General features: G+C 42.2%; 1 protein-coding gene across 4 annotated transcripts in view; it reads right to left on the bottom strand.

Annotated features, from left to right (window-relative positions):
* The window catches only part of SMARCA2 (SWI/SNF related BAF chromatin remodeling complex subunit ATPase 2), a 273,379-nt gene that overhangs the window by 19,592 nt on the left and 229,734 nt on the right, over positions 1 to 24,053 (bottom strand). For all 4 annotated transcript variants that reach the window (XM_073634901.1, XM_073634899.1, XM_073634906.1 and 1 more), the window contains one exon: positions 22,953 to 23,182. In XM_073634901.1, the coding sequence (XP_073491002.1) occupies positions 22,953 to 23,182 (230 nt within the window). The remainder of the gene's footprint in view (positions 1 to 22,952; positions 23,183 to 24,053) is intronic.

Raw genomic sequence — 24,053 nt, 5'->3', positions numbered from 1 at the left:
TCCGTTAAGTGCTTAAAAAATGTATGCAACATTTTTCATGCTCTCATTTAGATAAAACATAGCCCTAGAATCAAAATGGAAATGCTGCAAGACTCCGGAGGATGGAGGTCTAGCGATCCCTAACACATATCCTTACTTTTTAGCTGAACATTGGACCAAACGCAGCCATTTGTCCAGTTGATAGTTTGGAGGCTGGCAGATTTAGAGCTCAAAACTTACCTTGTGTTTAACTGACAACGTGTGGAACAGAGTTGACACCCAGGTTATCTGAGGTTTACTAATTACACCAGGTTTATTCATAATTGTAAATATCCTGAGCTTTTCAAAAGTCTTTGACACCTAGGCTGCACATGGTTTTATTTATATTGCACAACTATATACTGGAAGTGTCCTTAATGATTTTCAATAATTGAAAGAGCTTGGATTGTCCAATAGATGCTTTTTTTCAATATCTGCAGCATGAAGTCTTAGCGTAGTCTAAGTCTAGTGTATGGTCCTTGACGGTTCCATCTCTAATTGACTGCTTCCCTCTCAACAAAGGGTCAGATATTGTCATCGTATAAAGCCTTGTAACAACACACTATGAATCATATGACTCAAGTGTAGGGAACATTGGCAACTCGATATAGGGCCTGTCTTGGAGGAAGAATGGTCGGATAGGTAAATAACGCGCTACAGGTATTGCTATCTACTAAACAGAAACTGACACAATGGTTTATCATTCAATGAAACCTATAACACTCCACAAAAACATTTTAAATGGCATAGGAAAGATTCACCCTTGTGTGAGAGATGTGCATTAGACACAGGTAGGATGACCCACATGCCCTAAAAATGCCCCAAGCTTTTTCGATACTTGACATTTTAAACACCAACAACTCTGCTTTTCCGTTAATTTACAACCCGATCTATTGTTGGGATGATCGGATGAGCAGCAATATACTCCTTGTGTGCATATTGCTGTTACCCGCTTGTTATTAACAGCGCTAAGCTTAGCACGCAAAAAATGGATTTCTCCACCCCCCCAACCCCACCCCACTCGTGACCAGTAGAAACAGCTGGTAAATGCTTCCCTCTTAAGGGAAAAGCTAGCGTATCAACACAGGGGATTGCCTTCCTAAATTCATTAAAATCTTAATCTCGGATCCTGGCTGGAATTCCTGGCCTGTCCCTTACAGAATTGAATAGGCTACTAGGTTGATCCTTATTTCTGTTCAGATGGGATTCGTACAATATAACAATACTGGAACTTTTACTTGTTTTGTTTCATTACACCTAGGAGCATTGAACGTTGAAGTGCTGTGACATTTTAGGAGGTTTTTCTAAGACCTGTCTTATAATCACATGTAACACTTGTTATGATGTTTGATGCTTTACTACCGGCGAGCTAGATGGATGTGTCATAGGAGTGCCACATCTTCTACAAATAATCAAGTCTTATTGTATGTATCAAATGTGATGTGTTTCTCTACTAAACTGTGAGTTTTTTGTCTTTTATATAAGCTTGCTGTTTGGGCTTGTATGTTTGTACTTTTTATATCTTCTAACTAATAAAAAGTATCTGAATTAAAAGAAAAAAAAAAAAAAAAAAGAAGAGACATACAAACTTAGAAATTAGGAAGCAATTATATCTTTAGATCTGACACGATTTCTATATCACGTAATACCATTTTACATGGCTTAAGATTTTTGTTTTAGACTTGTGCAGCATACTGCAAAATAACCACCATTTCTAGAAAAAGTATAGCAGTATAATATTATGTTAGCAGAGTTCTTTGTCTGAAATCAGGGTGCTGAACAAACACATTTGAGCCAATGCAATCTGAGCAATGCCTTTTCTTACATACAATATCATTAGCCATTGCACAATTTTTAAGCGGGTGATGCCATCTTGTGGCAGACAGCGTTCATGAAACTGGACATTCTATAAATTTTAAAACTGGAATCCGTCCAGAAATCCTATTGTTTGAAGCAAACAACGTTACTCAGAAGGGCATGAAGATAGCTAATTAATTGTTACCTAAAAAGCTGAGCTAAGCATAGCTGCACATATGTATGTTTAAGTAATCTCTGGAACTAAAAAAAATGTTTTCTAAATTTCTTTAAGAGGCAAAATGAATTGTGATATAAGCATCACAAGATATGCTAAATAACCTATACAATTTATTGCTAAAGCCAAACACATCTTAGTAGAAGAAACAGTATGGCTGACAATTATTTAAGGCAGAACTAAGCATTTGTGCTTGATGCTTGGACTAACAAAGCATTAAATGGCTGCACATGATAATGTCCATTTTAGCTGGCAAAGAATAAAATCCATGCTGTGCTCCTAGCTTGCCTGAGCAGCGCAGGCGCTTTAGTGTTACTACGGTTTCTAGGCAACAGGGGATGCCTGCTGCAGAGAGAGGAGACTGCAGTAATGGCTTTAGGTGTTTGCGTGGCAGAAGGATGTATAAAGAATACATGTCTGGGCAGGAGGTGCCCACATTTCTTTGTATACAGTATAAAAGACACTTAAATCAAGTATTTTGTGTGTATAGATCAGATTTTGTGGATGTACCTTACAAGGACCTATCACCCATAAAAAGCATTTTAAATACATCTGAAAGGACAGCATACCGCTAGTACATGTAATGCTAGTTCCAGGTTAATGAATGATACTGGATTACTAATTCTTAACTTGGTCCTTAAGCTTATGTTCACACAGAGTGGGATTGAAATTGTGAGAGTTCAGCTGAACGCCACTTCGGGGGCGATTTCAGAGACATCTGTGACATCTCCAACGGCAGAGACGGTCACGGACATCGCTGGACAGAGATGAGGCTCAGGTAAGTGTTAGGGGGGCCTAGGGCAGCTGCTGCACGCAGAAAGCTTTTTAACTTAATGCATAGAATGCAACTCTTGTAATACAAGACTCCTCCATGCAAAATGTATAAACCGAGCTCTGCAAAATAACTTACAAAATTAATTTGTGAAGCATCTGGGCAACAATGGTTGGTCTCTTGGTGGTCTCCCTCACTAGCAGTGTTAATTTAGTCTTGAAATATATTTTAGTCGACTAAAATATGACCAAAACAATTCAGATTACTAAAATACGACTTAAGCTAACATGGCATTTTAGCCAAAATACTAAAACTAAAATCGAAATTTGACGTCAAAATAAACACAAAAGAATAAGGGCATCAAAGCTGCTGAAAGGATTTTTCTTAATATTTAATGTTGGTAATACCGTGTTTTCCTGAAAATAAGACCAGGTCATATATTAATTTTGGCAACAACAGAAAAGTAGGGCTTATTTTTGGGGTAGGTCTTACCATGTAATGTGCGGTCTTCTCTCCCCCTCTCCCTCCCTGTCAGGAATCTCCAGGGTGAACCGAGTAAAAGTGCTAGTAAAATCCTATAATCCACTCTATTACAATAGTATATAATGTACAATGTGTGTGTTTCTGTAATATAATTGTGCTAAATACCTTACAGCACTGCTCAGTGCTTCCGTGACCCGCCAGAGCTCTCTTTCCTGCTCTGAGCACTGCAGAGGGGGAGGGGGCGAGATCCCCCACTGGCAGCTGGAAGAAGAGGAGGAGAGCAGCGTGAGGTCAGCTGAGCGTCGCTGTACCGAAGGTATTTTTCACAATTATATTACAGAAACGCACACACTGTACATTATATAATACTGTAGAGTGGATTATTGGATTTTAAAAGCATTTTAAACTAGGGCTTATTTTCCGGGTAGGGCTTATATTGCAGCCCTCCTGGAAAAGAACAGTAGGTCTTATTTTCAGGATAGGTCTTATTTTCGGGGAACCATGGTATATTCAAGTAATATGGCAATGGCATTACAGCCAAGAGTTTCGTTTTTTTTTTTTTTATATTTTAAAGTTGCACTTCAGTTTGTCAAAAAGCAATATTTTTGTTTATGAAACTTGGTTGGTTTTATTTCTAAAGACGTTATATATCACAGTGACTAAATCTGCGTCTGCAGTGCATGGTCAAACCTTAAAAGGGGTTGTAAACCTTCGTGTTTTTTCACCTTAATGCATCCTATGGAATTTGACCCGACGGGGACACGCTGTCTCTCTGCTCGGGGTTCTCGGCTCTTGATTGGATAGATTGATAGCAGCGGAGCCATTGGCTTCTGCCAATCAAATCCAATTACGCAGGCACCGGGGCCGAGTCATACATTCGGAGGCTATTGCCCGCAAGGTAACTCCCTCAGGAGAGAGCTTCTCCTAGGGGGTTATCTGATGTGGGGAGGAGCCGCAAGAGCCGCCGGGGGACCCCAGAAGACGAGATTCGGGGCCACTCTGTGTAAAACGAGTTGCACAGTGGAGGTGAGTATGATATGTTTGTCATTTAAGTAAAAAAAAAAACGAACCCTTACAATCGCTTTAATACCAGAAATAATAACATAGGCACACTACAGATATCAAACTGCAATATTGTGCAATAAATTGTGAACCAATATTTAAACTACAAAAGGATAATCAAAACCTCCAAAGAGACACTGCAAATATTGTATCAGCAATGTTATACAATAATTATGTGAATGAATATCCCATTAGTGAAAAAATACATAGCAAAATACAAAAATTTAAAGTACCTTCTCAAACTATTTCAACTATTTTACACTTTTTTCAAATTCATCCCATCCACCGTGCTACTTTAGTGAAGTGATAAAACACAGCTCCTGGAAAAAGCGGTGCACCACCACCAGTGATTCTAATAATGCACTCATCAGAGCCCTGAGGTACGGGGTTCGGGCAAGATTCCAGCACATAAAAATCAGGATCCGCCCACATGCCTGGACCGACACCCGGCTAAGCCCTTCCCCACGCTCACTAGAGGGGGTGGTGGCAGAGCAGAGAGTGGTGACTGTCACCAGCTCTCCCCTTACAGAGCTCGGGGAACCGAGCAATCAGAGGTGTTTGAGTTCCTTAGAGCCAGCGAGGGCCGATGCTGTATCCACCTAGGTAGGTACGATTTAAAAAAAAAAAAAAAAAAAAAGCCCAACTTCTCTTTTAAAGCTTTGCCATACTCTTTCCATTTCTTATGATGGATTTAACTGTACTTCTGGACCAAGCCAGCACATGACATGCCATTTCCTTACTTTAGTAATTTGACGGACATAGCTCAATTACAAGTAAAAACAGATGCTCTGTGCTCAACTTGCTGGGGGTAAATTATGAGCAACTAAAAGCCCAATACAGGCCTCTGTTTCCCATATAAGTTCCAATCAACTACTCAATCACGTTCCTAAAACAATGCTAAAAGTATTAAGGAAGAAATATATAGATCATCCAGCAATTATGATAACCATTTAAGATGTCATAAAAATAGGCAATTGAAAGACAATTGATGTTTCAAGCAAAGATTTTCAATGAATCCCAATTACTCATTTTACTAACCCATTTGGTTTCTTTCAAGAGAAGCATAATAAATAAATCATAAAAAAAAAAAAAAAAAGAAATGAAAGAATGTGAAGAAGACAGTAACATAGCAATCTTCAAATCAATCTTATTTACCAATTTCGGCAGTTTAAATATACGGAAAGTATTGTGAATACCACCATATGGGAATGGTTGGTGTGCCAAGTATATTGAAAAAACATTAAAGCAAACTGCTTATTACACACATAATGTTTACTTAAGGTGTAAGCTTAAACTTTTAACCACTTCAATACCAGGCACTTACCCCCCTTCCTGCCCAAGCCATTTATCAGCTTTCTTTGCTGTCGCTGTTTAAATGACAATTGGGCAGTCATGCTACACTGTACCCAAACAGAATTTTTTTCATTTTGTTCCCACAAATAGATTTTTATTTTTGCTATAAATAAAATAAAAAAAAAAAAACCCGAAAATTTGAAAAAAATTAAAGTTTTGTTTCGGTTATAAAATTTTGTAAATAAGTTTTCTCCTTCACTGATGGGCACTGATAAGGCGGCACCAATGAGCGGGCACTGACAGGCACCGATGATGGGCACTGATATGCGGTACTGATGGGCACTGGCAGGCGGCACTGATATGCAGCACTGATGGGCACCCATGGGTGGCACTGGTAGGCTGCAAAGACGAGTACACATGGGTGGCACTGATACGTTGCACTGATACGCTGCACTGATAGGCATCCCTGGTGGCACTGGCAGTGGTAGGCATTGTGAGTGGGCACTGATTGGCAGCTGCCTGGGCACAGATTTGCATTTCCCTGGTGGTCAAGTGTGGATGGCCATCCTGGTGATCCTGGGCGGGATCCGAGGGGGGCTGCACTGATAAACAATCAGCACAGACCCCCCCCCCGTCAGGAGAGCAGCCGATCGCTCTCCTCTACTCGTGTCTGTCAGACGTGAGTGAGGAAAAGCCGATCAACAGCTCTTCCTGATTACATTGTGATCAGCCGTGATTGGACACGGCTGATCACGTGGTAAACAGCCTCCGTCGGAGGCTCTTTACCGAGATCGGTGTAGCGGTGTGTCAGACTGACACACTGCACCACCGGTTGAAACGATGCACGCCCCCACGGACGAGTACGCCCATTTAGGATAACGTAACCGCCGCCCGGCCATCATTTTGCTATAGGCCGGGTGGGAAGTGGTTAATGTCGCCTCTTGGTGGTCATTTAAAGTGGTTTTTAATGAGGCGGGATGGCTTCTGTATCATGTGACGGCAGAATGACTCTCACAGTCGTCACATGATTGAAAGCCTGTCCAGCTCCTGATCAGAAGCTTTCACCAAGAGTTGGGCCAGCATGATGGAAGCACGCAGTGAGCATACTTGGCACAAAACGCCTGAAAAACACCCAAGTGTGAAAGGGGTCTTATGCTTTACGTTGTTGACAACAGGTTGAAGGGACACTGTCACTTTTCACATAGGCACCTTTGCAATTACGGACTTTGCTTACATAGTTACATGTTACATAGCATAGACCTAGGTACAAACAGAGTAAGTGCTCTCATGTGATGGGTGGGGTATAGCTACTCTCCCCACACCCTGGAAGTCTGGAAATTATTTCAAGCTCTCTGACTGCACTACAAGAAAATGATTCTAATAAGGATTCAAACTGGCATATTAGGTTAATTGTTTTTTCTTAGCTGAGCTTCTAGATAAAGGCATTATTCAAATGTATGCCCAAACCTCCCTCTGCCCTTCTGAAGCATGTTCCAGCATTACTGTTTTTAGTTGGACATTGTTCCTGTAGTGGGAAACCGCTTTTATTACTCCCAGTAACATCACCAAGCGTGAAAAAAAATTATTTTAGGGGCAACTGCTGGGAGTTTAAAACCTACTTATAGTAGGCCTGTCCGCCCAAACCAAATTATCTAAGTGCCCTTACATCATATACAGTGCATTGGCAGGCTCTTCTGGGTCAAGACAGCAGCACTGTTGCTCTGGCGGAAAAACAAAAACAAAGTATGCCTGTGGAGTTGGACAGAGAAAACCAGAGAGAAGGGAGGAGTTTTGTAGCTCAGCAAGCAGGGCTGAAAATGCTGGTTGGGAGTTCAGTGCAAGAAGGGCAATGCATTGTCAGCCCCAACAGAAAGGTAGGAGCACATGGGATTTCTGGTACGAGTATTATTCTGTACATGGAAGAAATATACAAAAAAACATGGCTCTCTTCCACCTCTTTCAGGTAATGTGGGTCTCATCTGACTACTGGGCAGCCACTAATGATGTAATACCTGTGCACATACACTTCATACCCAGCTCTATTCTTAGCAGTATAGATAAAACATGAAAAACATGCTGGGACAAATACTGTTAGGAGACGCTGATGTCAATTCCAGCCACCGGTCTGTCTGTTGCCTGCTAGAATGTGTATTGTAAATAAGTCTACTATGGGATCTAAGAGTCATTAGATCCCCATTGTTGTTTGTGTTAATTAACTCTGCTATTGTGTGAAGAAGAGTCTATGTTGGTTGTGTTTTCTCAGCTACAAAGTCATCTAGGCTGTCTAAAGGGATTAGTTAATTAGCCCATGTTAATTAGGTTTCTGGTCACAGGTGTATGTTCAGAGTAATATGAGCTGGAGGTACGCACCTCCACTTTTAGTGTATAAAAGAGCCTGTATTTTTCAATAAAAGAGATTCCTGGTTGAACTTACATACAGCCTGCCTGGTGTTTGTTCTGAGCTACACAACTGGGTTAGAACGGCACATAGCTGTAGTTCTAATCCCGGAGCATCGGATGACCGAACCATCAGATGTTGCGATCTGCAGTCTGATTCTATAGCCGCAGAGGAGTGTCAGGAGAGTGGAATCGAGCGAGTAAGGGGCTCGTTACATGTGTATTCTACAGTTGTATGTGCAGCTTTCCTGTTTAGTAAAGCATTGATACACTACCGAAGTCTAAGCTTCCTTGGTTTTAATCGCAAGAAGTTTAAGAAATAGACGCAAAGTAAAACATTGGGGGCTCGTCCGGGATTTGCGCTAAAAGCTCAACTGAAGCAGACCTGTTTTCTGTGGTGTGTTTTGTTGCTTGTACTGGGGGAAAAACGCTGCATACACTGTTTAGGAAGAGTTATGCCCTGTACACACGGTCGGATTTTCCGACGGAAAATGTGTGATAGGACCTTGTTGTCGGAAATTCAGACCGTGTTTGGGCTCCATCACACATTTTCCATCGGAATTTCCGACACACAAAGTTTGAGAGCTTGCTATAAAATTTTCCGATAACAAAATCCGTTGTCGGAAATTCCGATCGTGTGTACACAAATCCGATGCACAAAGTGCCACGCATGCTCAGAATAAATTAAGAGATGAAAGCTATTGGCTACTGCCCCGTTAATAGTCCTCATGTATGTGTTTTACGTCACCGCGTTTAGAACAATCGGATTTTCCGACAACTTTGTGTGACCGTGTGTATGCAAGACAAGTTTGAGCCAACATCCGTTGGAAAAAATCCATGGATTTTGTTGTCGGAATGTCCGATCAATGTCGGATCGTGTTTACAGGGCATAAGGCTGCAACGGTTTCTGGTGTCCAGGAGGACTTGAAGGCGTCCACCCTAGTCAGTGGATGTCTGTTGTAAAGGTGCTGGCTGGATATGCTTCTTCTTTGAGCAGAGCTTGGGGGGATGGAGTCTTTGATCTTTCCTCGGATTTTAGTCTCTAAAGTTTTGGGTTCAGTAAGGGAGAGATGCGGGCAGTTGCTATGTTTGGTTTGCACTTCCTGCATGCTCTACATATTGAATCTGAAAAGAGGGAAAAGGCCGAATTAGAAAGATTTACTGAAGGAGCAGCCTGCAGTAGCATCCAAGTGTTTGGAAGAAACTGCAAGCAAGGTAAAAGATTTTGAAAGTAGGGTAATTAAAGTTAAACCCGCAGTGGCTTCGAAGTGTGTATAAACCCCTGTAGGCTGAGCTTAAGATTTGAATGAGCGGTGTGCAGCCCTCATGAACAAGTCTAATGATGCCCTAACAGAGGCCCGAAGCCTGTAAGCAGAAGTAGGACATATGCCACTGTTACTTCCCATAAGGGGGAAGCTGAGGATTTGATCAGCTCAAATGGCCGAGTTGAATCAGATACAAGGAAGGCAAGGCCTATGATCTCCAGGAGACACGTGGATTTATTTACTTAAGGTGGGGGTCCCTAGAGAGCAAATAGATGGGATTCCTACACCAGCATTGCTTAAGAAGTGAAAGCAAGTGGTTGGGAATTGTAGATTGTCACATTAAGGGTTTCTGTTGTCATAAAATGGGGCATTTTGCAAAAATGTGCCATGCTGTGAAGACTGGACAACAGCAGGCCTGTGTTCTTCCCAGGAGAGCACGGAGAGACATGCAAGTTTATTCCTTACGTTGGAAGTCAATGCCTTTCTGTGAAAGTGTTTCAAGGCAACAGTGGGCACCCTACAATAGTTTTGCAGTTAGAAAAGGGCAGATAGAGAAATGTGAGCAGTGAGCTTTGTTTTTGGCACAGTTGGAAGGAACATATAATCTGCTTTGTCTCTTACTTTTTTCAGGTACTGAGAATCGAGAGGTGGAGCAGGCAGAGCAGATGACCATGCTAGATGGGAGGAGGCAGACCAGAAGAGAGCCTGAGGAGGATGTGGATAATTTCCTGATGGTGGCTGAATTGGAGTGAACTTTTATCTGAGCATTTCCTTATGACCAATAGGACAAGAGACTTTTATCTGGGACTTTCTTTCCACTAACTGCCAAAGACATTGTTAACCCTGCTCAAAAGTAATGTTGCAGCCTTCCAGGGACAACAAAACAAAAGTCTGACTGCCCAGAAGATACGGGAGTCGAAAGGAATTTTTTTCCTCCCATTTACAATCCGGGGGGGGGGGGGGGGGGTTATTTCGCCCTTTCTTGGACAAAAGGCTTTAAGAGATGTTAAGGTTTCATATATTATGCTATAAAGTCAAGAGGTGGTATGTGTTCTTATAGCCATTTGTATTGTCTTGATAGCAATAATATAGAGTTAGATTTTTAAGAGCATAGGTTTGCAGAGAAGCCAGACTCCCTACCCATTGATATGTAAATAAACCAATTGAATAAGTTTTGGAGCTGAGCAGAGGAAGTTGGTATGCAGGAAGTTGGTAGGAGGGGCTTGGGGTCTTTTGAAAGAAACATATGGTCGGAGAGAGAGTGGTGTTTGGAAGGACAATGAGGAGACATGGCAACCAGAAGCTGGAGAGTTTTGGAGAACTTTTGAGTTGGACTGAGCAAGGAACCATGAAGGACATAACATCTTAAACTCTAAGTTGAGTAATGGTTTAGTTTACTTATTGATTATATATGTAGGTATATTTTTGTAAGCTATGAGTTGTGTTGTATTGTGTATCCTACAGTTGTATGTGCAGCTTTTCTGTTTAGTAAAGCATTGATACACTACAGAGGTCTAAGCTTCCTTGGTTTTACTGCAAGAACCGTAATAGATAAACACAAAGCAAAACATGCAGTCATTGGATTGTGGTGATCTGCTTGACTCATCTTTGAGTTATTTTGCAGAAGACACCTTTGTGAGAAGTTCCAGGATTCATATTTTGTCAGTATCCATTCCATCCACCACTGCCCAACTGGGGATTTATGTTCGGAATGAGGATCATACTTCAAGGTGAGAGAATGCCCAAAAGGGAATAAAAGGTGGTGGCCTTTTCTGAGGACACATATTCCTCCACAAACAGTTTACAGATCGGATTGATTTATGCACTTGCACTGTTTGCTTTAGCATGATTATCTGCGGAGCTTTAGGTTTTGTTATTCACATTTATATTTGGTACTGTACATTTTATTACACTTTTACATTTTGTTATTCGTTCAGTGTTCGTCACATGATTTTTTTCCCGTTTAATTTTTTTTTTTGCATATGGTATTGCATGTTAAGCCATTCATGGGTTGAAATTTAGCCATTAACATTTTCATGCATTCGAATGATCGGAATAAATTAATATTCTGGCCAATAGCAGGCATTAACATGCAAACGCACATAAATGAGTGTGCAATATGCCTTTTTTACTTCATTTTTAAACAGTTTTTTTAGCCAGGAGAAAAGGCGTTTAAAGGAGCTGAGCAAATGTTTAGTGTGCATGAGACCTAAAATGGTGGACAATGTTGCACATTAATTACACAGCTATTTATCAAACTCATATTTTTTAGGAAAAGTGCACCATAATGAATTTTAGTGTAAACACACAATATTGTACCCACTTTTTGGTAAAGTATAAAATATTGATAACTATTTACGTGATAAAACCCAAACAGGTCAAGCCTTAAAGATGTGCACACTCGTGGAATCCCAAAAAACGATGGTATCCTAAATTAGCTTAATTTAACCACTTGTCTATCATGCTGTTTATAAACATACTTTGTTAGACAAGTGGTTAAGGAGAACCTTTAGGAGTGGCTTAAATTTTCTATTCACAGAGTTTTTGAAAGGAACATCTTCAATAGAAACAGTGAGATGTTTGTTTAGGACAGAGATGGCAGGATTAACTACAGGAATAGTCATTTGCAAACCCTTTTCCCACTGGATAGAGTTCAGCAAAGGGTTTTTGGTGTAGTGAAAATTCTCTCAGGAGTGACCCAATCATCATAACCTACACATTCTATCGGTTCATGAACACGAGCACAAAACTGAGGGCTTACAGAGTGGGGTAGGGTTGCCAGTGTCCAATCATCTGAATGCACACACCTCCATGGTGTATGAATACAGTGTCTTATACTGTATGATTAACATATAGTATTTCTGCCATATATTCTTTTCTTGGAGTCCATTGAGAGGCACAAAATCTTTGGGGTTATACTGCCACCTACAGGAGGATGGATACTTGCAAAAAAAAAAAACCTAGACCAGCCCAGGTTATTACCCCTCCTACCACTTGAAAGCCTCAGGTTTGGAGCAAAGCAGTACAGACAGCATGATCATAAACACAGAAGGGTGGGACCCATATTCCTCAATGGACTTGAAGAAATAGATTTTAGGGTGAGTTTAAAATAATTTTTTCTCATCCACTGGAGGGAACAGGAAAATCCTAAACCTTTGAGATGTCTAAGGAGTGGGCAACATGTAAAACCACCACTAACAGGCCAAATGTATACAAAAGGCATTGGGGAAGGGAAATCTGAGGAGTGGGCAACACAGCAAACAATTGTTAACAGGCTCAATGGAAACAGTGGAACTAGGGACTTTCTATAACTCAAAGAGCTACCCGAAAGACCTTTCCCCTGAAAAGTGGAACTAAACCCTCCTTATCCTCTACAGCCAAACTAAGCTGTCATTTTAACCTCAGTTTGATCTATAGTTACCATGGTGCTGCACAACTGATCACATTTGATGACTTGACAGTGACTGAAAATAAAGCAACTGTTGTTGCTTATCATTCCCTTACGGTCTTGGAAGTTACTGTTTTGGGAATCCGTTAAATCAGTTGGTTTAGTTTCACTTGAAGCTGGCATCAGAAGAGGCTGAAACATCGACCTGGTGGAAGCTCCACTTATCTGCTTCCTCCCCCCTCCGGTGCCACATATGGCACCTTTTCAGGGGGAAGAGGGGAGTGGATACCTTTCAAAAACAGGAATCCACTAACGTTTAAGAGCGCCACGACGACATACGTCATTTGTGGCCCCTCCTCCCTCCCGTTGCCTTCTGGGAGACACACACGTCCCAGAAGACAGCGGGACCATCCAGAAAGCGGAGTGCGACTCGCGTATGCGTAGTAGGAAACAGGCTGTGAAGCCTCAAGGCTTCACTTTCCGTTTCCCTTAGTAAGGATGCCAGCGCCTGTACCCAGAGTCGATGGGCGGGTTGGCTTTGGGTGCCGACATCGTGGGTTCCCTGGACAGGTAAGTGTCCTTATATTAAAAGTCAGCAGCTACAGTATTTATAGCTGCTGACTTTTAATTTTTTTTCAACCCCAGGCTGGAACTTCTCTTTAAAGTGGAACAAAACCCACTATTTTGAATGCTTCCCAAAACAGTTACGTTAATTGTATGCCTTGAATAAAAACTGTTACAGTTACTAATGTGCTTATATTCGCTCTCAACTGATCTATCAAGACATCAAATGGCTGGTGCCATAGCTAGGATAGGAGGGTTTGGTTGCACTTTAAAAGTGGATCTTTACCTATAACAACTTGATAAAAAAAATAATGTTCTTTAGCAAGGAACATACATTCCACATTATCAATTATGCTACCAAAATTAGTGTCTGCTGTAAATTGCCTCCAGCTTTGCTCCCGTTTCTTCTTGCTGGAGGCTGCCATTTTGCTGAAGCCCAGAGCCCCTGCAGTTTCAAAAATTGATCTGATTGTTTCCGTAACCAAACTGTCAAATCATCAAATGGCTGGTGTCATAACTGATCACATGTGCAGCCCCATGGCAGTTGGAGTTCAAACAGAAGCAGCTAGGATAGGAGGGTTTTATTCCACTTTAAGGCTGTCAGCAGATCGGCCTCTACAAACTCAGCAGTGCCCAAAATTGCCTAAATATAGAGAGCAACTGAGCATGTGCAGAGAGAGCAGGGTGAGACAGTGTATTACTAGATTTTAAACAGTATAGACACCTATTTTTAATGTTTTACATTGCTATACCTGCAAAAGGGGCTACTGCTAGTGATCTAGCAGGGCTTAATTTTCTGGCTAAAGTTACACTTTAAGACAACATGTCAACAGAAGACCAGATACTAAACATACAGGGGCATGGCCAACAACCGGGATGTGAGGATGTGAGAAGCCTGAGCTCTGTCCGTGCCGCTTCAATCCTGTTACCATCCTGCTAGCCCGGTTGCCAATCCGAAGGCATCTTCAGCCTCAGCAGACCCCTGAGGCTCAGCAGACCCCTCAGACTCCTAAGCGCACCCTGCAATAGTCAAATACGGCCCAGCCATGGATGAAGCCCCGGGATTCGATCTGCCAACGCGTCAGCCGCAGCAAAATGGCGCCGGCCGGCCTCATGCTCTGAAGCACAGCCATCCATCCACCTCCCTGCCAGCCCAGCAACATCATGGGAAGGGTGAATCACAGCGTGCCCCTACCTGCAGCCCTGAAGACCCCCTTCTGTTCTCCCCTCCAGAGGACACTGACCCAGCATCCCATCCCACTGCTGATGTGGCTGTAGGCTCTGCAGAGCCCTCTCTCTCACAAATCATGGGAACGATACAGCACAGCTATGCCTCCCTTACCACTCAGATGGACTCAATTAAAACAGACGAGTACAAAATGCAGAGCAGCGTATAGGGGATTTAGAAGATGAAACACGGCTCGGTCAGGGAGCTGCGCCAGGCCCAAGAGTACATGTCTGACAAGCTCACAGACATGGAAGACGCCTGAGATGCAATAACCTCCGCTTCATAGGCTTTCCGGAAGGTTCAGAGGGCAGGGCCCCAGAAAAGTTTATGGAGCAATGGCTGACATCCACCTTTGACACCACTGCGTTCTCCAATATGTTTGCCATTGAAAGAGCGCACAGAGTCCCACTACCCCCTGGGGCGCTTGCACGGGCTATGCTTATTAAGCTACTACATTTTAGAGATAGGGAGGCCATTATCAGGGCGGCCAGAGAAAAGGGGAACATACTCTTTAATGGTAATGGCATTACCATCTTCCCTGACTTTTCAGTAGCCACGCAAAAGCAACGTGCCACCTTCTTGGCAGTTAAACGGCGCCTACGTGATCTGCAAATACCTTATAGTATGCTATACCCAGCGCGCCTCCGTGTTATCCACCAGGGTAAGGCCCACTTTTTCACCGATCCAAAAGAAGCGGCTCACGGGGCGGAAACACTGGGTCCATTGGAGCAGAGCAACCAGCAAACGGAGATCCCCTCCTCGCTGACCAACACCTTACCCCGACGATCATATGCTAACAGAACTTTCCATTTACTGACGTCCTTGATCTGCTGCCTTATAGCATCGACAGAGAAGATTAGGGGTCAGCACAAAGAATTTGGCATATCCCTATCTGCACTTATTCGACTACAGGAAGGTTGAGAAACTCGATACTGCTTAAATGGAGACAACATTGTCGTTATCTCATATGGCTGACTATCCTTATCGTATTGCTAGCCTAAACTATAAATATCTTCTGGCTACCCGGGAGAACACTTTACTAAGGCAGGGCTACTACTTATTCGGCCCAGGAAGCGATCATGGGTGGTAGCTTATGTTCACAGCCACCCTTGCTATTGTTACCTAGGGTTTGTTGACCACGGGACTGGTTTAGACACCCCCTGCTTTGCAGTTCCAGTTCAGGGATCAAAGCTCTCATGTGTTTGGGCATGGGAGCCGGGGGGGTTAGGGTGGTTCGGGAGGGTTGGGAAATGTTCCATATGTTGCTGCTGTTCTGGTTACATGAGTGTTATTTCCTAATATTTGTTCACAGGTCCATAGGCCCTCCAGGCCGTCGAGATGCTCAGGTATACATGTCTAAAAGCACAATGTTTTTTCGTAGATGTTTATCAGGTTGCGCCCCCACCTCTCGGGAGGCTCGGGATTCCACACTTTGGTGGGCTCTGGGATATCCGGGGAGGTGGTCGCGCAAACTTCTGTCTCACACCCAAGAATGAATACTTTATGTCTGATATCATGGAATGTTGTGGGGCTTAATTCTAAGGTAAAACGCTCAATAATGTTTGATTACTTATCACGACACAAACCACATGTAATCCTTCTCCAGGAAACCCATCTCCAGGGCTCCAGGGTTATGGCCCTTAAAAGAGCCAAAATAGCATATGCTCTACACTCCACTTATTCCTCCTATGCCCGAGGGACGTCTATTCTTATTGCCAAATCGGCACCAATCTCAATTAAACACATCAAACTTGATCCTAATGGCTGTTTTGTGATCCTGGTGATGGAACTTTTGGGCAAACCCTATACTGTGACAAACATTTATGTCCCACCGCCTTTCACCAAAAAATTATTTGAGAAGGTGATGGGAACGATACTCGAAATTGCTGAAGGCCCTTTAATATAGCTGGAGATTACAACACAGTTTTAGACAATTCTATGGATAGATTTCGATGTTCTACATTGCCCCAATGCCTCTAGAATCTTTCCTAGTTCAATTTGATTTGGTGGAGGCCTGGAGATGGAAACATGCAAATGTGCGGGAATACTCGTGTCAGTCTGATTCTCATGATACTTTATCAAGAATTGACCTATGCTTGGTTTCATCCGATATACTTAATTTGGTAACAAGAGTCAAATATCTCCCCAGGGCGATGTCTGACCACTCGCCTTTGATGGTGGACCTCGCTCTGAATACATCTTCCTCATATCGGGTGTGGAGGTTGAGCCCACGGTGGTTAGCGGATCAGGCTGTAATAGATCAGAGTTCGGCAGATATGAAATCTTACTGGGTAATCAACAAACACAGTGCGGATATTCCGATGGTCTGGGATGCCTTTAAGGCCACTGCCCGTGGCTCTTTTGCAGCCTCCATTGGGCGGGCCCGCAAGGCATCGCAGTCCAGACTGATGGACACAGAGGGAGAACTTAGGGTAGCAGAAACTGAGTATTCTTCAAACCCCACTTCCGAAACACACACTGCTTGGAGACACAGGGCTAGAGAATTGGAACTGGTACTTCTAGAACGTACACAGAAAAAACTGCTCTATCAGAATCAACGTATATTTGAATTTGGGGATAAAAATAGCCGCCTATTGGCATATTTGACCAGGCCCGACTATCAACCCTGTAAAATCCCTAGAATAAAAAAATCAAACGGGCATGGTGGTTGAACAGAATGATGACATTATGAGGGCGTTTGTTGCCTTCTACTCCACTCTGTATACCACCAGAGCTCACTATACAATAGTGGAGCTAGATGACCATCTTTCGGAAGTTTCACTTCCAAAACTAACGGAGCGCCAGGCTGCTGGGCTTGACGCTCCGTTAACGACGGAAGAAATAGGGGAGGCGATACAATCTTTTGCCAGACATAAAACCCCAGGCCTTGATGGGTTTCCTATCGAATGGTACATGCAATTTTGGGACTTATTGATCCCACATTTATTGCGGATGTACAATTTTGCCCTTAAAACAGGACAACTATCACCCTCCAAGTCAGAAGCATTGATCGTTTTAATCCCTAAGCCCCATAAGGATCACCTCTTATGTGAATCATATCGGCCAATCTCGCTTATCAACTCAGACGTTAAAATTCTGGCCAATGTACTCGCCAAGCGATTAAATACAGTAATTACAACCATTATAGGGGTGGACCAAACAGGATTTATGCATGGATGATCAACCTCTATTAACTTGCGAAGACTTTATACCAATCTACAAGCATCCCATGACAAAACCGGTTCCTGAGCTGTATTAGCCTTAGATGCCCATAAGGCCTTCGACTCAGTCGAATGGCCATATCTTTTCGAAGTCCTGGCCAAATTTGGATTTGGCACTGTCTTCATAAAGTGGGTACAGCTCTTATACTCCAAACCCATCGCTAGACTAAGGGTTAATATGTCCATATCAGATGCTTTCCAGATAAAGAGGCACAAGACAGGGGTGTCCGTTGTCACCACTCCTGTTTGCGCTGGCAATAGAACCTCTAGCAGCATTGGTGAGATCCAGTGGGTAAATTAGGGGACTGACGACTGGGGGTATAGAAGAAAAAGTATCCCTATATGCGGACAATATGTTGATATATTTGGAGGATCCCCAGTCGTCACTCCCAGCCCTGCTGGAGATTATCCAATGATTTGGCAACTTTTCAGGGTTTCGGGTCAACTGGGATAAATCCCTCTTGTTTCAGATTGACTGAGAGACACAAATAACATTACCCCCAGAATGCCCATTACAAATAGTTAATACCTTTCGATACTTAGGGGTTCTGATAGAACACCCTATCTCCTCATATGCCAGGATTAATCTAGACCCTCTTATTAGTAGATTTAAAACCACCCTGAAAACATGGAATAATCTCCCTCTCACACTATTAGGAAGAATAAATGTTTTGATGCCTGCTAGGCTACATTGATATGAGGGCTTATCCAAAAATGCAGTCTTTTATACGGATAGTGTTGTTTTATGCTAAAAAAAAAAAACAATAACCATGCACTGGAAATCCCACTCTACTCCGACTATAAAGTTCTGGCTCACCATTATCAATCAAGCCATACCACTATATAAGCTGACATATGAAGCTAGAGGATGCCCCAAAAAGTTCTCTAAAATGTGGAACTCATGGGTAAGCTCAGAGAGCACCATACCACCGGCTTAGTAAGCTATAGTAATGTATAGAGATACTACGATATGGCAAATATCTGAAATTGCCCCTGACTACAATAAAGTGTGCTGTAAGACGTTTTATATATACTAATGTGTAAAGTAAACCTATATGCCTGTTCATTGTATTGCACTATGACTAAAGCAACGCTTGTTATGATTGTACACCTGTGTAACCACTATTGATATTTGTATAAAAACAATAAAAAAGTTAACCTTTAGAAAAAAAAGATACTAAACATACAAATCTGGGAAAAATTTGCCTGATGACAAAATGCCTAATGCCCCATACACACGGTCGGATTTTCCGACGGAAAATGTGTGATAGGACCTTGTTGTCGGATATTCCGACCATGTGTGGGCTCCATCACACCTTTTCCATTAGAATTTCCGACACACAAAGTTTGAGAGCAGGATATAAAATTTTCCGACAACAAAATCCGTTGTCGGAAATTCCGATCGTGTGTACACAAATCCGACGCACAAAGTGCCACGCATGCTCAGAATAAATAAAGAGATGAAAGCTATTGGCCACTGCCCCGTTTATAGTCACGACGTACGTGTTTTACGTCACCGCGTTTAGAACGATCGGATTTTCCGACAACTTTGTGTGACCGTGTGTATGCAAGACAAGTTTGAGCCAACATCCGTAGGAAAAAATCCTAGGATTTTGTTGTTGGAATGTCCGAACAAAGTCCGACCGTGTGTACGGGGCATAAGAGGTAATCACAGATCTAGGGATGTAAGCCTTAACAGTAAATGGGGAACATGATCCTTGGGACCATAAGCTTGACTGATGGTCTTTCTAAGCCCCCTAGAGATGATGGCACAAGAAGTTGAGGTGCCCTTCCGAGGCCTATTAGGAATGACAATAAAAAAGGGTATTTCTCTTTCCAAAAGAAGCGATGGCTGAGATATAGACACGCATAGCAATCCAAGCCCAAAAAATGGAGGCAAGTGTCCTTTTAATGAGCCAGAGCTGCACAAAAAGGGACAGAAAACAACGTCCTGGTTAAAATGAAAGCCAAATATACAAAGCATAGTTAGAGCACCATACCAGTAGTGCAGAGAAATACATTATTGGATGATTAGCAATAAAACAAATCACAAATACGTTTCGGGCTCACAAACACCCCCTTCCCCAGAGTCAGATATGACGACCTTTAGTCATGCATGGACTCCAAGACAATTATTTTTAGATCTCTTATGAAGAACCCATGTAAGCACATTGTACAGCTTGAAAACTGAGTGTCAGCACAACGGGCAGCGTGAAGTTTACTCCCCCCCCCCAAAGATTGATGTAAGACAATGTATTGGCGTTGTCTGAATCTGGATCAGCTGGTACAACATTTCAAAGTTTTCAAGATGTTTATTGGTAGATAAGCTTCCCCTGACAACAAGTGCCCCTTCACTGACAAGGTGTTCAAGACTCCCCTCATAGCCCTATAGGCTGTTGTCGGTAGTGAGAAGAAAGGGACTTCTGACTCCAGAGCCAGACTCCTGAGCCACTAATCCAGGGACAGTCTGGTACTTAGTGTCTGCCAGTCCAGAGACCGAGTACATTTGTCCCATGATGACGGAACATTGCATTACATAGGTCTGGAGAGAAATTGGACAAAGGGAATTGCCTCAAAGGTGGCTACCATCAGCCTCAAGACACTCACGCAAAGCCCTACTAGAGGGCATCCATTGTTGGCTGTCCCTCCTCCACACTGAAGCCTGTGCTGGCACACGATTATTTGACCGGACAGGTGCGCTCTACAGTATAGATATCTTTCCTTTCACAGGGTAAATAAAAAAGGCTTAGAATGGGGGTGGGAACAGGTTTAGTTAGTTAATGTTAGGAGTTGACTGGAATGTTACTTTAGGGCTAATATACATATAGAATTTGTGTATGCAAATACACCCCCTGGGAGGGGTAAGAATGTGTGCAGCTTCTCTAGATTTAATGTTCCGCTGTATGTTCTTTGATTGATGTCATGTTTTTTTATAGATAAAAATAATCACTCTCTAGAACTCCTGAAGAAGTTTTTATTTTCTCTGCGAAACATGTCAAGAGAGAAGAATTGGATATATGGTAAGTGTTCGGTTATAAGTACAGCATTGCGCCTTCACTGTACCAAGTAATAGTGATCATTTTGTGTGCCTTATTTTGGCACATTTGCCTGTTTTTATATGTTTTACCCAATCTATTGTAACAAAAATATACTTTTAGAGATAAACCTTTGTGTGATGTCAGTGTACAGTACCATTAAAGTTAATAAATAGCCTCTTATAAATATTTGCACTATAGTAATTTTAGGACGTTGGTAATTTTATGCTTGATATCCTTGGCACACATTGGATACTATGTCCAGAGACCGAGTACATTTGTCCATTGATGACGAAACATTCCATTACATGGGTTTGGAGAGAAAGTGGACAAAGGGAACTGCCTCAAAGGTGGCTACCATCATCCGCAAGACACTCACGCAGAGGCCTACTATAGGGCATCCGTTGTTGGCTGTCCTTTCTCTACACTGAAGCCTGCACTGCCACACGAGTATTTGACTGGAGAGCTCTCAGAATAGGCAAGTATAGACATCTTTCTTTTCACAGGGTAGATAGAAAAGGCTTAGAATGGGGGTGGGAGCAGGTTTAGTTAAAGTTAGGAGTTGTAGATCTCCCTCCGAGCACTCATCCATTTATCCCCTTCATATTTCATTTTACAGGTGGGCTTTTCCACTGGAAGCAATTTTGTTGGTTTTACTATATTTCTTTATTTTTTTCTTCATTTTGGTATAATATGCCATCTCCCACGAGGATTATATATTGTTAACATCTGAATATGGCTACATATATCATTGAATTTGGATATCTATGCTTAAAGCGGGGTTCCACCCAAATTTTGAACAATATCTGTATGTATTCTCTTCCTTGCCTAGATGCTGACATGCCGTTTAAAAAAATTTAAATCGCCGTAATTACCTTTTATTTTTCTATTCTTCTTTGCACTTCCTGGTTCTCCTCCCGTGGGAGTAGGCGTGTTTCTAGCCTCTCCCAGACTCCGCACAGACTCCTGGGAGCTAGTCTCAGGCTTCCCAGGATGCCACTGAGCATGTGCGGGAACGAGCGGTGAATGCTGGGAGCACAGCATTCACCGCATCCAGGAAATAAATGCTAGTGGGCTTCAAATGCCCACAATGAAGATGGAAACCGCCTGCAGTGAATAATATAAGTTATTCTTTCCGACGAAATCTGACACAGGCGGACATATTACACACAATATGTGAGTATGTAATGCTGAGAAGAAAAGTTTGTGAATGAACTAAAAAAAAAAACAAAAAAAAAAAAAACGATAGATAGGTGGACCCCCGCTTTAACTACAATATTCCTGCATATAAGGGAGCAAAAGTCTACCCCCCTTGGGGCATACATTGTACTTTTCTTCTTTTTTTTTTTTGTAAATTGTTAAGTTACAATAAAAAAACATTAAAACAATAAAATAAAGAGTTGACTGGAATGCTCCTTTACGGCTAATATACACATAAAATATACACATGCAATTACCGTATTTATTTAGTCCCTACTAACTACAAAGAATACCAGGGACTTCTAAAATGGCCAGAGACCACTCATCTGTAACCATATTGCTCCTGTAAGGGGCTTAAATTCCCCTTCATCAGCTATTTGTTCTGGCTGAGGATGAAAAAGGCCAGGAAGGCATGATGGTTGGGGATGCAGCAGCTCCCATTTACTAACACAACAAACTAGTCCATTCATCCCCATCTTTGTAGTGGAACAGTCAATTGTTGCAGAAATGGGACTTTCTGTTGTTGCTTTCAATTTAATTTCAACTTTAAACTTCTAAAACTCCCAGGCAACCATTGTTATATTTCAATAGCATTAGAATGCAACACATATATTACAGACTGGTACCTTTTCAACTTTGATATTGTTTAAAAACAAAGTAAATTCACTTTCATAAGTAATTAATGGGGAATTACAAACTTTTCAGGAAGCCCTATACTATAAACCTCTAGTTTTTTTTTTTTTATATATCCCAGCTCCCTCTAATGGATTTGTAGACATCTAAACACAATTTAAATGGAAAGTGATTGCAGAAGGGCTGAACCTGGATCCCATTCCCGCACAGTTGTCCAGTTTGTTAGCATGTCTTTGAAAACAGCACGTCAAAATTGTTAGCATTATGAGCTCCAAAAAGTATTGGGGAGGGGGTTGCCAGTAGTTTACCTATCAATGCTCCCAGCTTGACATTTACATTTCAGCCAACAAAAAGCACTTACCTATCTTTATAGTTTATTACAGTATCAACTATAGCATTCATCTGTTTGGTCAGCTTTGGTGGATTTGGTGACAACTTTTCAGCAGGAGGTCGTCCCCTTCTCTTTTTCTCTTTCTTTTCACCATCTTCTTTCACAACAACAACAACATCTTTATCCACATTTCTTCGCCTCTTGCGCTTTTTTAGCCGGACTTCCTCTTCCATTTCCTCCAAATTCCCGTCCTCGATTGCCTAAAGGATGGAACATTTTGTCTGCATTAATAGCTTGTACCTTATGTATTATGAATGATAATTTGGCAACAACCACTAAAAGTGCAATCTACATTAACATTTATTAATACACACATATGGGAGTGTTCATAAACCTAAGGACTATACCAGAACTGTACAATGATCTCTACCTAATTTTCTTTTGTTTATCTAGTGCACAATCTTGTCACAATTTGCCATAAAAACACTAACAGCTACTGCAGAGTGTGGCGTTAAAGTCTGGCTTCTTTTCTCTCCAGGGGCCCATTTACAAAATGCATGTGTTTCGGTTCCCCCCCCAATAAAAATAGTACCCATTTTCTTCTCTCTGCATAGGAGTGCATTTTGCAAAAAACTGGCAACGGAACAAAAAGCACATACAACATGCATTTTGATGCATTCTGTTTGGTTTCTAACAGCTATTAAAGTGGTTCTAAAGGCAGAAGGTTTTTAGTCATTTTATGCATGAAGGTAAAAATAATATTCTGTGTGCAGCTTCACCCCCCCCACAGACCCCTTATATTTACCTGAACCAAATATCAATTCAGGGCTGTGCAAAAGAGCAACATCACTCTTCTCTCTCTCCTCACTGGTTTAGAAGCAGCAGTGGGAGCCATTGGCTTCTGCTGTGGTCAATCACAGCCAGAGAGGAGGGAGCTGGGGCGGGGCAGAGCCACACTGTGTCAACACGCTGTGTGTGTAAACCTGCATGAATGCCCCCATAGCAAGTGCCATGCTATGGGGGTACTCAGTAAATAAGGGAGCCAGAAGCACCGGCAGGGGTCCTGAGAAGAGGAGGATTGGGGCTACTCTGTGCAAAACCATTGCAGGTAACTATGCCATGTTTGGTATT

This window comes from Aquarana catesbeiana, linkage group LG01, assembly GCF_042186555.1.
Source record: "Aquarana catesbeiana isolate 2022-GZ linkage group LG01, ASM4218655v1, whole genome shotgun sequence".
Classification (NCBI taxonomy): Eukaryota; Metazoa; Chordata; class Amphibia; order Anura; family Ranidae; genus Aquarana; species Aquarana catesbeiana.
Note: the sequence above shows the minus strand (reverse complement) of the source record. Positions and strands in the feature narration are given on the sequence as shown.